The 18,229-nt window shown below is 36.9% G+C and overlaps 1 protein-coding gene across 6 annotated transcripts in view; it reads left to right on the top strand.

Moving 5' to 3' along the window:
* meis2a (Meis homeobox 2a) overlaps window positions 1-18,229 on the top strand; it is a 273,596-nt gene that overhangs the window by 186,172 nt on the left and 69,195 nt on the right. For all 6 annotated transcript variants that reach the window (XM_062041439.1, XM_062041438.1, XM_062041436.1 and 3 more), the window contains exon 9: window positions 12,486-12,562. In XM_062041439.1, the coding sequence (XP_061897423.1) occupies window positions 12,486-12,562 (77 nt within the window). The remainder of the gene's footprint in view (window positions 1-12,485; window positions 12,563-18,229) is intronic.

Raw genomic sequence — 18,229 nt, 5'->3', positions numbered from 1 at the left:
TTTCATCCAATTGATTAGAGATGCCGATAAATGCTTTAAAATGTAATATAGGAAATTATCGGTATCGTTTTTTTAATTATCGGTATCATTTTTTTAATGCTTATTTATTTATTTTTATTTTTTTTAATTAAATCAACATAAAAAACACAAGTTACACTTACAATTAGTGCACCAACCCAAAAAACCTCCCTCCCCCATTTACACTCATTCACACTCATTCACACAAAAGGGTTGTTTCTTTCTGTTGTTAATATTCTGGTTTCTACATTATATATCAATATATATCAATACAGTCTGCAAGGGATACAGTCCGTAAGCACACATGATTGTGCGTGCTGCTGGTCCACTAATAGTACTAACTTTTAACAGTTCATTTTACTCATTTTCATAAATTATTGGTTTCTATGAATCAATTTTTATATTGTTTTACTTTATTTTTTATTCAAGAAAATTTTTTTAATTTATTTATCTTATTTTATAATTTTTTTTAAAAAGGACCTTATCTTCACCTTACCTGGTTGTCCAAATTAGGCATAATAATGTGTTAATTCCACGACTGTATATATCGGTATCGGTTGATATTGGTATTGGTAATTAAGAGTTGGACAATATCGGAATATCGGATATCGGCAAAAAGCCATTATCAGATATCCCTACAATTGATATGTGTGTGTGTATGTATATATATATATATATATATATATATATATATATATATATATATATATATATATATATATATATATATATATATATATATATATATATATATATATATATATATTAAACATTTTGTTAACTTCTTTTTACACAAACTTGACAGTTAAGAATGTTAAAAAAAAAAAAAGGTGATGTTGAGACGCATCAGTCGGTAAGGTTAAAGACGGTTTTATAGCTTTTACATAGATGTAAGCTGTTGCTACATTTTAATAGGATTTTACACAAAAACATGTAAATTATGTTATTTTTAGCATTTTAGCATAAATGAATGAAATCAAATATATTAAGATCGTGAAAAGGAGTTCTTCTATGTCAGTGATTCTCAACCTTTTTTCAGTGATGTACCCCCTGTGAATTTTTTTTTTAATTCAAGTACCCCTTAATCAGAGCAAAGCATTTTTGGTTGAAAAAAAGAGATGAAGTAAAATACAGCACTATGTCATCAGTTTCTCTTTTATTAAATTGTATAACAGTGCAAAATATTGCTAATTTGTAGTGGTCTTTCTTGAACTATTTGGAAAAAAAGATATACAAATAACTAAAAACTTGTTGAAAAATAAACAAGTGATTCAATTATAAATAAAGATTTCTACACATAGAAGTAATCATCAACTTAAAGTGCCCTCTTTGGGGATTGTAATAGAGATCCATCTGGATTCATGAACTTAATTCTAAACATGTATTTTGTTGAAGTATTATTCAATAAATATATTTATAAAGGATTTTTGAATTGTTGCTATTTTTAGAATATTTTAAAAAAATCTCACGTACCCCTTCAAGTACCCCCAGGGGTACGCATACCCCCATTTGAGAACCACTGATCTATGTTACACATCGTAAACACTGTGCTAGTAATGCTTCCAAAAGTGACCTATGTTTGTCATATTGTTGAAGTTTCTTACCTAATGCATTCCATGGTTTAATGGGGTGGAAGAGTCTGTCCCTTTTGGAGTCTAGGCCCCGTTTACACTAAGGTTATCCAGGGTAAATGTCACCTAACCTTATCCTTGTCCACACACACAATGGTCGTTTCAGACTCCCTCCCCCCCCGCCGTCCGCCGGCGCAACGCGACCTAATACGCATGTGCGGAAAATGCACACGTCTTAGTCACCTCCAGTGTTGCTTTGTGTGCAAGTTCTTAAATTTGACTTATCTGAACAATATCCAGTGTTGTGGTATTTCAATTAACTGGAATCCAGTGTGCTGTGGGGCCCTATTGTAGTGAATCACACCTGAGCCATCATGAATTAATCAAATCTTTATTGGACACGTAAACAATGTTATAAAGAACATTTTACATCAATCAAACTAGTGATCTAGATATCTGGTCAGGACACTCTTCACTCTTTTGCCTTCACCTTCACTGTCTATTAGTTTTTGGTGACTTTATATACTCTGGACCTAGACGTTGAGTCCGCGACATACATGGCGGACAATAACTGATACAGTCTGCTTTGCCAGTCCAAATGCATTCGATGTTTTCCGTAGTCTTCTCTTGACGGCCAGGTAATACTAAGCACACGCTACCTTTTTTATCACATCCACGGGAGCTCGCATTCTCGTTGTCTCTCCTTCGACAAATGGACAAAGTTTTTCGGTAAATAGAATCACAGCTGACCCGGACATTGGAAAGTTCTCTTGCCGTCTGAGATGTGTAGTATCTGAAATAGCTGCAATCGCGCGTTTCCTTCACTTAAGGTATTCATGTGTGATTTCCACAAGCGTCTGTACATGTAGAAGAAGGAGAAACACGGGCATGTCTGGATGACTCGCCTCCATCTTTCCAGTGGTTAGCTCCGGTTGTTATGAAGCTGGCTCTGGCGCGTTCTTTCTGACGTCACTTGCTGTGTGGGGCGCGGTCTTTCTGACTTCACTTCCTCTCCGAGCTCAGTTTGTAAACGATCAATGAGTCCATACAAAGCTAAGGGCCGGAGATTCAAGAAATACACGGCGCACTTACCCGTGTAAAAAAATTATCCAAGGAGGTGGACCTTAAACGATGGTTTAGTGTGGCTGAAACGGGGCTTAGGCTAAATAATTATTCGTTTAAGTGTAGACATAGCCTGAGAGCATACAATTAGAAGTGTGATATCTTTAGAGGTTAACTTCTTTTTAAACTTGTATGATAATTAAAAATGTGGAAAAAGTGTATTGGCATTAAAGTTATAGTTTTATTGTTTTTCCCTTATTTTTTTTACACTTGTTTAACTGCACAGGCGACGGTTTGACCCCGTAACAGATTCTTTTTGTATTAATCGCGTCGTGCAAAAGGTCAGCAGCCATCTTTCCGGTAGTCCCCTGTGTGAGAATGGGTGGGGCTTTAACACCCTCACTCTCCTTGATGAGATATCTTTCTCGTTTTTTTCCGACCATCCGTCACACAAACGCACACACAAACACGCACATGCTCGGCGCGATTGATGGTGGGGTCTGAGAGGCTGAGAAAGCCTTAATACAATGTAAATGACCCACTCCCATTTCCAATCTCGGCCGCTCCTCTATGTCATGTTCACTGTTTGTCTTCTGCACATGTGTGGGCGTGAGCGTATTTGCCAGCACGTCATGTGGCCGAGGTTCAAGCTAATGTGAAAATACCAAGAAGCACGGAAGCCATGGAGGATGCACACCCGATGTTGCATGCATACACACTCCAACAAACTACTACTGTAGAGCTCATCCTGCACCCTGATGCTTGGTATTTAACTGCTAATTCACTAAATTAACCTTTTGGTAGGGTATTATACTATATATATACATATACATATATGATTTAAGGTAAACAAAATGTGATCCCTCTAATAAAAAATGTATTTTACAGACAAAAAGTTGTACACAGTATTCCATACATCTCATTGTGCTAAATTTGAATGATTTAAGGTAAACAAAGTGCGATCTCTGAAAGAGTTGCATGTCTCATATTCTTCCACAGCAGGAACCCCACCCAGGCATACAACATACAGCTCATTAAAAATAAGATTTTAAATTTTTATTGTCAGTGGGCCAAATCACTTATATTAGGAAATAATATAATGGAAATGACTGCTTTTATTTGATTATTATAATATAACATTTAAAGGTGCCATATGTAATAATTTCATGTGAAGTCATCATTAAATGGCCTTGATATGTCAAACGGCATTAATAAATCATGTTCTTTTTGAATACCTTTATAACTGATAACGGTAGTTCAGCCGGGATATGCTCATTTCAAAGGTGGCATGACTTCAGTTTATTGTAGCTGTTTTTTGACAAAGACGCCCTAAACTCAAAATGCATGTGTTACCAAAAATGCCAACAATAAATTGTTAATCATCAACTTTTCAAAATGTTATCCTCTAAAATACATTTAAAGGAATCTGTTTTATGCACAATTAAACTCAACTTTTTTCTGACTTTTGGGTAAGGTATTCATTCAAAGTAAAGGGGGATCAGAACAAATGTCATTATTAGCTTAATTTTAACAGAAGATTTGACGATACATTAAACACATATTTCTTATTGCAAATAAAAAAACAAGTTTAGAAAATTAGAATTACAATTAAAAGGCATTAAACTCATTGGGCTTTATTATTGCACTCAAAGAACAATTTACAATGTTCTATATTACATGTAGCCTGCCAGAATCTAGGATTAGGTTAGAATAGAATAGAACGTATTGACATAGCAGTAAAAGCTTTATCATATATGGTTGGCACTCTTGATCTGTGATTTAGGACAAATAAAATCGTTAGTAAATACTGAAAACAATACTAAGGCTAATAGTACACAGGTAAGACATGTAGCAGGTAATACACACTTTTTTAAAGATAGAACACAAATTGTGGGAATTTGTTACAAAATTCAATCAGTCCACTTGCATTAGTTTACGCTATGTGGGCGGTTTGGATGCCGATAATAATAGGCAACAAGCCAAGCAGCTGTGTGCGCGCCTACATATCTACAGTATATGTGCACAGCAGGGGAGCTGGTTAACTCTGTCACTCTTTAACTCCTTGTGCAGGTCTGGATGCTTCTTATTTGAATGTTTAGCTAAGTTTGAAGCAAAGATTGTAATAATTTAATCATGCCACATTTGCAGAGGCATGTTTTAAAGAAATGTTTGCAGCATGGCACGTCCGTGTTTAAAGAGTCATCTTTATCATGAGTTTAAAAGCCCAAATACTTCCATGTTGCGCTTCACGCACCCTTTTTATTAAGCAGTAGAATTGTGTTTTTTAATTTATTTTCCTCTCCACACTATTTCCGCTTGCATTCGCTCGGTGTGTGCATGCTGACTTACTCAACATGTGCCTTGGTTCTGTATGTCACCGCCCCACAGCAGCATTTGGGTGAATAAAAAGTACCGGTATTTAATTCATTAGTACTGCGATACTTTGTTAGTACCGATATAATGTACAAACCTAATTCATGGTAAGCGTACCGCATGGTCGCGCACGCGAGAAGCCGACGTGTGTCCCGTGCTTGAATTAATTTTGAATGAAATAAGTTTATTTTGGTCATATAATCAACCATCAACCATTTTGTGTGACCAGTTTAACAGTACAGATTATACATATTTATCACAATCATACACATTTACACACAAAAAGAAAAGAAAAGAAAAAGAATGACCGAAAAAGGAATAGGCTGAAGCCAAAGCTTATATTTGCCTATCCTATATATTCACTGAAAATTAGATTACCTGGAACATCAATGTTAAAAAAAAAATCAATGGGATGAAAGTAATTGTTACTATATTTTATAATTTTCAATTATTTCACCTTTCAATGGTTTCTTAAACCTTAACCAAGATTTTAATTCTAATCTCCAGTCAGAACACATTCACGGCCTCACAGACAGTCGGAACTAGGAAGCTATCTTCTAAAATACACATTTTTTTGACTGAAGTGTTTAAAAAAAAAAAAAAAAAAAAGTCTATAGCAGGGGTGCCTAAACTTTTACCCTCCAGGGGCCAAAGTGAAAATGTGCTAAAGCGCTGTGGTCCAAACACAGGAATTTTAGCCAAAATAAAAGAATACAGTTCCTTTAACTAGTGCAAGTAAGATGTATATATTTCCATACTTTTTATTGGTGTGATACTATCTTTATACTATTTTAATCAAACAAATTTGATGCATCTTTTGGACTAAGATGATTTAACGAGAAATAAATTGCTCAACTATTTTTTTTATAGTGCAAAAATCCAACCAGGCTTCTTGCTACCATTTCCTCCAGGGATCGAACCCGGTTTGTCTGCCTTGCATGAATGCTGCGCGCCATGGAGGACTTAGACTTAGACTTAGACAAACTTTAAAGATCCACAAGGGAAATTGTTCAACACAGTAGCTCACTTACAATGATGGAAAGTGTAAGGATGGAAAGGACAATGCAAAATAGACTAATATAGCGATACAAAATCTAACATATATACGAATATATACATAATATGTGTACAGAATAATATATATATATATATACAGATATATTATATTATGTCTATAACATATATACAATATATACCAATGACCATGTACAATATTACAGTATATACAGTATATGTGACACGGTAACAATGTGGAGCTATAGTATGTGACGGAGCAGGAATGGGCTAATTGCGGTTAAATTTAATTTGGAGCGCCCTGTCATACATCAACTGAGATTGTACATGCATTTATTCATGCAAAATGAGGCCTTCTACACACAGGAATTATATAATGGGTATAATTTCCCTTGTGGATCAATAAAGTTTGTCTTTGCCTAAGTCTAGATAGCAACTAATTAGTCATCAATTGTTGTGTGAGCTTGAAAGCGGTCAGTATGAATTTGCATTACATATCGGAAGCCACCCTTTTGGGGGGGGGGGCTTAACAAAACTACTTGGTGGGCCACAGTTAGCCCGCGGGCCCCACTTTTGGCACCCTCCCGGTCTATAGCAAGAAGGCTGACAAAAGGCAAAATGTAGGGTGACTGAGGCAAAAACTGCAACGAATGTTGGTATTTGGTATGTTTATTCCTAAACCGTCCTCTTCTGTCATTCCAAATTCCCACATTTTTCAGTATTCAGTATGATTTCACACACAACATGAATGAACTTTAGCAGGAAATGTAAAGTAAGGAACTTTTAGGAACTAATTGCATCCAAGTATCGTATCCCCAGTGTCATGTTTAAACAGGTATGTCTTTTTAGTTTGGGATCTTTCAGCAATCAAAAAGTTATGCACATAATAATGTATTAGTGTTGGGAAAGTTGGCAATATTGTATTTTTTTTTTTTTTTTTGCGCGTCATAAAAACATAATAAAATGCTTTGTAATATTTTCTCGTACATTCCTATCAGACCACTGAACACACCCGCATGCTATGAAGGAGCTCTGTCTTCCCGAGCCAACGGCTTGTCAACACCCGGCAATCCAAAATTTCTATTACGCTGTCGGTAATTTAACATATCAGCATCAGATTAATCCCGCTGTGCAGGCGGTTTTTATTATCATTTGTCTTCTCCTGTGAGTCTTGTTTGTTAGTCGAGCGCATTCCTCAAAGCCATCGTGCTTTTTATTTCCAAAAGAACAGTCCTTTTTGCTTAGAAGGCTGCACTACAGTAACGTAAACAAAGACCCAAAATAAAAAAAAATTTAACTTTGAAAATTTAGTTTTTTTATACTAGGCACTCTTTGTGACCTTGCATGAGGGGGAAAAAGGCTAGAGGGTAAAAATAAAAAAATAAAAAAATTAGAAAACTAAGACGTGAAGGTGTTTTGTTTGAAGGGGAGGAATGTTAATGGAGCTTGAAACCACCTGAAAATAGAGGAGGATTTAAGTGTCATCTTTTAAAAGAAATTCTTGTGTGTGTGCCAGTTTGTAGGTGTCAAGTCTATGAATATTTCTGTGTGCGTGTGTGTGTGTGTGTGCAGAAACGCACAACATTGTCTCATTTGTTTCATGTGCGTGCGCTCGACTTCTAATCTGGCCCTTAAAGACATCTGTCAGTGGCGATCACTGTTGTTTTGTCATGCTTCATGGTTGGGCAGCCCAAAGCCTGCCATTGTGTACGTCAGCTCGCCTTCCCTCCATAGGAGACGACATCAGCGACGTCACTGCGGCCGGCGGCGCTCTTGCGAGACCGTTTTCCCAGGTAGAAAGCATCCCCGCTGACTGCGAACCGGCAACTGCTGCATTGAAAGGAATGATGCCACGATATAAACATCTTGGTTTCTAAAGTTACAGTACCATGCTTATTTTTCATACCTCAATCAATCAATCAATCAATCAATCAATGTTTATTTATATAGCCCTACATCACAAGTGTCTCAAAGGGCTGCACAAGCCACAACGACATCCTCGGTTCAGATCCCACATAAGGGCAAGGAAGAAGTTAACCCAGTGGGATGTCAATGAGAATGAACATGAGAAACCTTGGAGAGGATCGCAGATGTGGGTGACCCCCCCCCCCCCATGTCGAGTGGGTCTAGCACAGTGGTTCTTAACCCTGTTGGACGTACCGAACCCCACCAGTTTCATATGCGCATTCACCGAACCCTTCTTTAGTGAAGAATAAAAAAACAATTTCAAATTCAAGACAAAGTTATATGTTTTTGGTAACACTTTAGTATGGCGAACATATTCTAAAAAACAAAGACTTGATTTAGAGTTATTTGGACACTAGGGAAACATATTCTAAGTAATACAGACTTAATTTACAGTTATTTGGTTGGGATTAGGGTTAGGGTTAGAGGGTTAGGGTTATAATAAGGCCATGCCGAATAAGGCATTAATAAGTACTTAATAATGACTAGTTCTAACTTTATAACAATTAACGGTAAAATTATAATTGTGAAATGAAAATGTGCCATATTTTCCGTATATACAGTAAGCCACACCCACCAAACTTAGAAAAATGTTTTTTTTTAAATATTTATTAGCCACACCTGACTATAATTTATTAGCCACACCTGACTATAAACCTACTCAGTGGCCTAGTGGTTAGAGTGTCCGCCCTGAGATCGGTAGGTTGTGAGTTCAAATCCCGGCCGGGTCATACCAAAGACTATGAAAATGGGACCCATTACCTCCCTGCTTGGCACTCAGCATCAAGGGTTGGAATTGGGGGTTAAATCACCAAAAATGATCCCCGGGCGCGGCTACGCTGCTGCTCACTGCTCCCCTCACCTCCCAGGGGGTGATCAAGGGGATGGGTCAAATGCAGAGGACAAATTTCACCACACCTAGTGTGTGTGTGACAATCATTGGTACTTTAACTTTAACTTTAATAAGCCGCAGATATATAACGGTACAAAATATTTTGTAAATGTTCATTAACATACCTTAATTGTTTCCAAACGGTGCCTGTCAAACGGCAGTAAAACGGCCGATCAAACAAAACAGAAGTCATTGTCATGGACCCACCAGCTACGGAAGCTATCTCTCCAATCAGCTAAACAGACTCAATAACTCCGTGCTGACGTTTTAGTGAATTTAACAAAACTTAAACAATACACAAAGAATGCCAATGTAAGTTAATAATACTAACACAGACGTTTGTAAACATGTTGGCATATTCACTAACGCTAACAACGCTAGCTTGATTACAGTACGATACTTTATAACTGCTGAATGGATTTTTACGAATCTTTGCGTAAAGGTTATGTTTGAGTCTTGGAAGCCATTTAATATAAGTGTGGATAAAAATAAATAAATTGTGACTCTTGGAAAAGTCCTGTTTGAGTGTTGCCTACAGTATGCACTGCTGCAGATACAGTAAATGCATATGTTGTTAGTGCGTGGGAGGGAATGAGGCTTTAGTAAGGTTGAAACTTTTGACAAACTTGTTTGGCCAGCTCTGACAGGTTTAGTTCAATTTTGTGTGTGTGTGTGTGTGTGTGTGGGTGTGTGTGCGCATGATGGGTGGGCTGATACATGCTTTTCTATACTGTGCAGAGGGAGTGGCGGGTGTTGGGTATAGGTCATGTAAAAGGTATGGCGCAATGGAGAAAGTCACACGACTTCAGCGCTGGTTTTTGAATACTTTGCAAGATGTAATTGGCTAAATTTCCGATTGGTGCAGTGAAAGAATATTTCACAATGAAAAACGGAGAATCCTGAAATAATGGACTGAAATAACTGTTTAACTTTTTGATACAAGTAATGGGCGATGCGGATATTGACCCGTTAAGATATCAGCATAAGTAATACATTGTTTCATTAATTTGTAGTGTGGAATGTTAGAAAAGACTTGATCGAGTAAAATTACTCAGACAGCAATGGTAGGTATGAAAAACACTAACCTATTTATTAATAACAGTCTGGAATGGACTTATTCTATCTTTATTTAAATTGAAGTGGCCAAAATAATTCATTAGGTTAAGCTCATGACGCAGTAAGTTGAAGTTGATGCGGACACAATTGTTACTGGATACTTTCTAATACGCTTCTGCTTTATAGACTTTGTATGTGTAAGTACATTTCAACTAGAATGATTTGATCTTGTTAATGTTGACACATGTCATGTTCTAGACTGCAATATGGTTCAATTAAATAAGGACATTTATTACGTATGTCTGGTAGGGGTGCTAAAAATAATCAATTCACATCTGAATCGCGATTCTTAACTGTTCAAAGTCTATGTGGATTCATAATTTTCAAAAATGGAATGTTTTAAAAGTGCATATGTATGTAATATTTGTTTTTTGTTTCTTATTTTTAAATTTTTTTACTTTTAAAAATGACGATTTGATGTCATCTCTGTGCTTCTTCATTTTAATTTTTTTTTTTTTTTTTTAATATTGTGAGACTTGCTTCCCTAATGCCCAGCTTGTGTGCTATGCTGTGCTTAACTGTTGTGTAGCTGCCAGTTCCTAGTGGCCTGTAGCCTAACATGTTAACCATTTGTAAATCATTCACTAAAAAGCAGAAAAAACCCAACCTTGTGTTCTTCTCGGAGGACATTTACTGTATTTTCCGGGCTATACAGTGCCACTAACATTTTAGAATAAAATAATATTTTTACATACATTAGCCGTACATACAGGTATAGACCGGTGCAAAAGCTTCTGTAAATTTTTATTTACATACCTTAATTGTTTCCAAACGATGCCTGTCACACAGCAGTAAAACGGCTAATCAAACAAAACAAAAGTCGTCATCATGGATTCACTAGCTGCAGAAGCTAGCGCTCCAATTAGCTAAACGGACTCAATTACTCCACGGTGACGTTTTGGTGAATTTACAAAACTGAAACAATACAAAAAGAATGCCATTGTAAGTTAATAATAAATGTGTTAGCATATTCGCTAATGCTGACAACGCTAGCTTGATTACATTATGATAGCATGTGCTAATATGCATGAAAACACTCCTACAGACATCACACATGGGACGGTTTAGTAAGTACAAACAATAGTAGTTATATTGAAAAACTTATATACGTTGCTTAGGGTGATGAATTAAGAATCCATACGAGCAGAAACGCTATATGGACGAATATACTTCCGTCACGGAAAAAGAAGTGGATTGTCAACTCGCAGCACCTGCAATGAGCGAACTCGTCCAACAGATGGCGCCATAGCACAAACAATAACACACCTTTTCAGCGTCTTTGTCAGGTCTTTGAAAACTTTTTGTTGAATGAAAAACTATATGGCCGTTAGCGAATAAAAATCCATAAATTAGCCGCACCATTCTATAAGCCGCAGGGTTCAAAGTTTTGGAAAAAAGTAGCATCTTGTATTGTGAAAATATAGTGTATTTTTTGCATTAGTATTTAACCCTTTTTTTTTGACTGATATCCAATATCATTACTAAAGATGTGCGATAATATCAGACTGCCGATATTATCGGCCGATAAATGCTTTAAAATGTAATATCGGAAATGATCGGTTTCAAAATTATCGGTATCGGTTTCAAAAAGTAAAATTAATGACTTTTTTAAACGCCGCCGTGTACACGGACATAGGGAGAAGTACAGAGCACCAATAAACCTTAAAGGCACTTCCTTTGTGTGCCGGCCCAATCACACACACAAGAGAATGCAATCATACTTGGTCAACAGCCATACAGGTCACACTGAGGGTGACCGTATAAACAACTTTAACACTGTTACAAATATGCGCCACACTGTGAACCCACAGCAAACAAGAATGACAAACACATTTCGGGAGAACACAACATAAACACAACAGAACAAATACCCAGAACCCCTTGCAGCACTAACTCTTCCGGGACGCTACAATATACAACCCCGCTAACCCCCCGCCCCCACCTCAACCTCCTCATGCTCTCTCAGGGAGAGCATGTCCCAAATTCCAAGCTGCTGTTTTGAGGCATGTTAAAAAAAATTATGCACTTTGTGACTTCAATAATAAATATGGCAGTGCCATGTTGGCATTTTTTTTCCATAACTTGAGTTGATTTATTTTTGGAAAACCTTGTTACATTGTTTAATGCATCACAACAAAATGAGGCATAATAATGTGTTAATTCCACGACTGTGTATATCAGTATCGGTTGATATCGGAATCGGTAATTAAGAGTTGGACAATATCGGAATATTGGCAAAAAAGCCATTATCGGACATCTCTAATCATTACCCATAATACTCTCCAATGAAACAAACATACTTTGCTATTTACTCAGGCACCTGACTACTAACCCAGAACATGAACATCATTTAGGCCAAAGACAAAAATTACCCCAAATTTACACGCGATACAGGCAGGATGACCCTTCGATTTTGTGTGGCCCAAAAGCTAGTCTTGTGAGGTTCATCGTTGTGTTTTTTCCTCTTTTCCCAGCACCCGTACCCATCTGAAGAGCAGAAGAAGCAGCTAGCCCAGGACACGGGGCTCACCATCCTACAAGTAAACAACTGGTGAGTCCACATTTTTTACATGTGAGGATGTTTTGGGGTATTTTGAGTACAAAAAAAACCCCACCGGTGCCCCCACAAATAGAAGACACCAGCGCCTGCCGTCCTCTATCCTGGTATATACTTTGGATTAAGGTAGCCAGGCCGGCGAGGGGCTCTTTGTAGACGGCTTAGCACATAACTGGGGGTGGTGGATTAAATAAAATGATCACAGAAGCAAAGAAATGATACAGGAATTACTTATCAAAATACTAGCCACATTTTTTTTATTTTTTTTATTATCTGCAGCTTAATTTGGCCGCGTACTTTCTCAGGGGTGATGTTCAGATTAATTGAAGTGACAGGCTCCTTTCAGCGGCCCGGGAAGGTATTTGCACGGATTTCAGGTCTTACACAAACTTAATTATATGGAACCCCATTTTATCATTTTAATTCCGTGTAGCGGGGAGCGTCTATTTACAAATGACACGTCTGCGCCTTTTATTGGCGGCTTTCCTTAATATATTTATCAAAGCGGGTTCATTTACAAAGTGCTCTATCTGCCGGGTACAGGCGGGCCCACATTAAGCGAGCTTTTACGTTTATCAGACACGCAGGCCGACAAGCCACCCGAGGGTCAATTGATTTTTTTTTTTTTTTAAATCATTTTTTGTCTACCCTCTCTCGTCTCATTTTTCCAGGATCACAATGAGAAACATGCCTGGAGAATTAGCTGGGTTTGTCAGCCTTATCTATCAGAACCTCCCCCCCCCACCATCCCCCCTTTATTCGCTCGCAGCCAAAGGGGGAAGTCAAGCTACTTAAATTGGCCACAGGAACCCGCCGTTATCAGGCTTTAATGCACCCTACAGTGTGGATAGCATTTCAATTACACCGGTAAGCAAAGATTAGCCGCCTGTTTTCATGCTTCGTGCCGCCGTCTCGGGCCGGCGACGCCGCGCACCTTACCTACAGGAGCAGAAAATTGAGTTGCCTTGCCCGTGTCATGGTGATTAATACAGAAAGACTACGCTAACCTGACAGGGGGGAACAGACATATAGCGATGGCTTTATCTATTTAGAAGGAGCGCCTCTGTGCTAACGTGCGACGTTTCACCTGGAGAGATCCTGCAGAATCACAGAATCCCCAAAGTGCCTTTTAACGCGTTTGTGTGCAATCAGTTCATTTATTGACAATTGCTACTTGTCAGCCAGCGACGATTGCTTTCAACACAAAAGGGCAATGTTGTCTCGCCAGTGTTGCTGCTTTGTTACCACCTGAGAAAGGTGGGGAAATTGCCGGCTCAGCAGCCCAATTCCTTGTTTATTGCATTTCCACCTACGATTTACGAACCCCTTTGCTGTACGATTATTTTATTTTTATTTACGAACCACGGACGGAGTATAAATATGCTTTGGTGTGAACGTTTCATCCACCCTTTGTCCATTGTGGGTGGACTGATCGTTCTCCAGTGTTCATTCAGTCAGCTAAGCAAGGCTTTTGTTAGCTACGCTGCAAAAACTGAAATCTAAGTAAGATTAAATATCTCAAATAAGGGGGATTTTTGCTTATTTTCTGTCTGATAAGATAATTCTTCTCACTAAGCAGATTTCATGTTAGAGTGTTTTACTTGTTTGAAGGGTTTTGGTCCTAAATGATCTCAGTAAGATATCACAGCTTGTTGCTGAGATTTGATGACCTATATTGAGTAAAACATGCTTGAAACTAGAATATCAACTGTTGCAAAGCTGTGTCATCAACACTCACAAGTATAAAAACTGCTTTTTCAAAGTAAGAATTTCTTATTTCAAGCATGAAAAAAAAAAATCATGATGCCGAGCGCATATCATTATGTCAAGATAATGGCACTAGCATTTACTTAATTTAAGAATATTTTTCAGCATATTGAGCAAAAAGGTCTCTTTTTTTTTCTACCAATAAAAGTGCACTTGTTATTAGTGAGAATGTACTTATTTTAAGGTATTTTTTGGGGTTCAATGAAGTTAGCTAATTTTACTTGTTTTGGAAAGTCTTGACAAGCCACATTTTCTTGTTCTATTGGCAGATAATTTTGCTTAGTTCAAATAAAATACCCCTAATTTTTGTATTTTTTTCCCTTGTTTTTGAACACTGACTTTTTGCAATGTGACGTTTGAGTGAATTTACAAAACCTAAACAATGCAAAAAGAACGCCATTGTAAGTTAATAATACTAACACAGACATTTGTAAACATGTTAGCATATTCACTACACTGCAAAAACTGAAATCTAAGTAAGATTAAATATCTCAAATAAGGGTGATTTTTGCTTATTTTCTGTCTGATAAGATAATTCTTCTCACTAAGCAGATTTCATGTTAGAGTGTTTTACTTGTTTGAAGGGTTTTGGCCCTAAATGATCTCAGTAAGATATCACAGCTTGTTGCTGAGATTTGATGACCTATATTGAGTAAAACATGCTTGAAACTAGAATATCAACTGTTGCAAAGCTGTGTCATCAACACTCACAAGTATAAAAACTGCTTTTTCAAAGTAAGAATTTCTTATTTCAAGCATGAAAAAAAAATCATGATGCCGAGCGCATATCATTATGTCAAGATAATGGCACTAGCATTTACTTAATTTAAGAATATTTTTCAGCATATTGAGCAAAAAGGTCTCTTTTTTTTCTACCAAGAAAAGTGCACTTGTTATTAGTGAGAATGTACTTATTTTAAGGTATTTTTTGGGGTTCAATGAAGTTAGCTAATTTTACTTGTTTTGGAAAGTCTTGACAAGCCACATTTTATTGTTCTATTGGCAGATAATTTTGCTTAGTTCAAATAAAATACCCCTAATTTTTGTATTTTTTTCCCTTGTTTTTGAACACTGACTTTTTGCAATGTGACGTTTGAGTGAATTTACAAAACCTAAACAATGCAAAAAGAACGCCATTGTAAGTTAATAATACTAACACAGACATTTGTAAACATGTTAGCATATTCACTACACTGCAAAAACTGAAATCTAAGTAAGATTAAATATCTCAAATAAGGGTGATATTTGCTTGGTTTCTGTCTGATAAGATAATTCTTCTCACTAAGCAGATTTCATGTTAGAGTGTTTTACTTGTTTTAAGGGGTTCGGTCCTAAATGATCTCAGTAAGATATTACAGCTTGTTGTTGAGATTTTATGACCTATATTGAGTAAAACATGCTTGAAACTAGAATATCAACTGTTGCAAAGCTGTGTCATCAACACTCACAAGTATAAAAACTGCTTTTTCAAAGTAAGAATTTCTTATTTCAAGCATGAAAAAAAAAAATCATGACTGACACAATTGTGTCTCATAATTAAAACGGATGGCAGCCAAATGGACTTTGCTGTTTTATTTTCAATGAAACCATAGAAAATAGGTACTCATATAGTAGTACAGTTGGCACAGTACAGTAAACTGACTATTTAAACATTTAACATGTGACATTTCTAACAATTTTGAACAGAAATAGTTCATGCACATTCAGATAAATTATTCAAAATTACAATAAAAAAAAATTTGGTCGGGGGCCGGGCTGTAAATATATATATATATATATACAGTGGGGCAAAAAAGTATTTAGTCAGCCACCCATTGACAATCAATGGGTGGCTGACTAAATACTTTTTTGCCCCACTGTATATATATATATATATATATATATATATATATATATATATATATATATATATATATTTATATATATATATATATATATATATATATATATATATATATATATATATATATAATTCCTTGCACACTAATTGACTGAAAGAGCACGCACTTGGCGCGATTATGTCATGTTATCGATGGGAAAATGCAAGAAATGTAATGCCCAGCGCATATCATTATGTCAAGATAATGGCACTAGCATTTACTTAATTTAAGAATATTTTTCAACATATTGAGAAAAAAGGTCTCATATTAGTTTTTTCTACCAAGAAAAGTGCACTTGTTATTAGTGAGAATATACTTAGTTTAAGGTATTTTTGGGTTCATTGAGGTTAGCTAATTTTACTTGTTTTGGAAAGGCTTGACAAGCCGAATGTTCTTGTTCTATTGGCAGATAATTTTGCTTAGTTCAAATAAAACACCCCTAATTTTTTATTTTTTTTTTCTTGTTTTTGAACACTGACTTTTTGCAGTGTACCTTATGCGTTGTGTGCTTTTAAGTGTATTTTTAGCTATTTTACAACATTTTTCAAGTCTTTGCAAGCTCAATGTGAGTCCGGAGAATGTAACGGATAAGAGATGTTTGGTTTGAAATGTTCAGGAAGTGTCCACAGCATTGTCGACACTGCCCATTCCTTACTTCCCTTACTTTGATTGCACACCAAAATAATGAACCAGCAAGGTTAAATTGATTTGTTTCTTTCTTTCTTTGAATTGTTCCCAATCGTAGTAGCGACTTGGTTGTTAAAATCGAGGAGATTTGTAATTGCAAAGTGTGAGTGCGCCACAGGTCGAGTGACCGTGTGTGTGCATTGTTGTTCTTTTGGATTTATTAAATAGAAAGTTGACTCATCACCCACTTGTAATGTTTGTTTGATATACAGTACTGTGTCGCGCTTTATATTGTGTACAAAGTTTTACTACAATATTGACTTTTGTCAAGGCTGGAACCCATTATTCATATTTACATTGTTTCTTATGGAGAAATGTTCTTCAATGTTCACACGTTTTAAAAAACATTAAAGAACCCTGTTTAAGAACCAATCAAGTTCCTAAATCGAGGTTCCACTGTAATATACTTATCAGACAGCGAGTGAGTCTTTGTGCTCTGATACTACAGTAGAAAGGCGATTCATATGACCCCATTCGTCAGGGTTTACTGATGACGTATGCGCGTGACGTAACCAGTGAAACAGAAGTATCGGTACCCCATTGAAAACAATACAAAATAGCTCTGTTGTCATCTCATAATTCCACAGTATTCTGGACATCTCCGTTGGTGAATCTTTTGCAATTTGTTTAATGAACAATGGAGACTGCAAAGAAGAAAGTTGTAGGTGGGATCGGTGTATTAGCGGCTGGCTGTAGCAACACAACAAGGAGGACTTACTTGGATAGCAGACGTGCTAGCCAGCGCTAGCCGCCAACCGCATCTGTGATCGGGTGAAGTCCTTCATTGCGTCGTCGATCGCTGGAACGCAGGTGAGCACGGGTGTTGATGAGCAGATGAGGGCTGGCTGGCGTAGGTGGAGCGCTAATGTTTTTATCATAGCTCTGTGAGGTCCGGTTGCTAAGTTGCTAAGTTAGCTTCAGCGTCGTTAGCAACAGCATTGTTAAGCTTTGCCAGGCTGAGAATTATTAACCGTGTAGTTACATGTCCATGGTTTAACAGTATTGTTGATCTTCTGTCTATCCTTCCAGTCAGGGATTTATTTCTTTTGTTTCTATATGCATTTGAGCCAGATGTTATCACGTTAGCTCAGTAGCTAAAGAGCTTCGCCGATGTATTGTCGTGGAGATAAAAGTCACTGCGAATGTCCATTTCGCGTTCTCGACTCTCATTTTCAAGAGGATATAGTATCCGAGGTGGTTTAAAATACAAATCCGTGATCCACAATAGAAAAAGGAGAGAGTGTGGAATCCAATGAGCCAGCTTGTACCTAAGTTACGGTCAGAGCGAAAAAAGATATGTCTTGCACTGCATTCTAGTCCGTCACTC

This window comes from Entelurus aequoreus, linkage group LG03 (genome assembly GCF_033978785.1).
Source record: "Entelurus aequoreus isolate RoL-2023_Sb linkage group LG03, RoL_Eaeq_v1.1, whole genome shotgun sequence".
NCBI lineage: Eukaryota > Metazoa > Chordata > Actinopteri > Syngnathiformes > Syngnathidae > Entelurus > Entelurus aequoreus.
The sequence above is the reverse complement of the archived record's forward strand: the minus strand, read 5'-3'. Positions and strand labels throughout refer to the sequence as shown.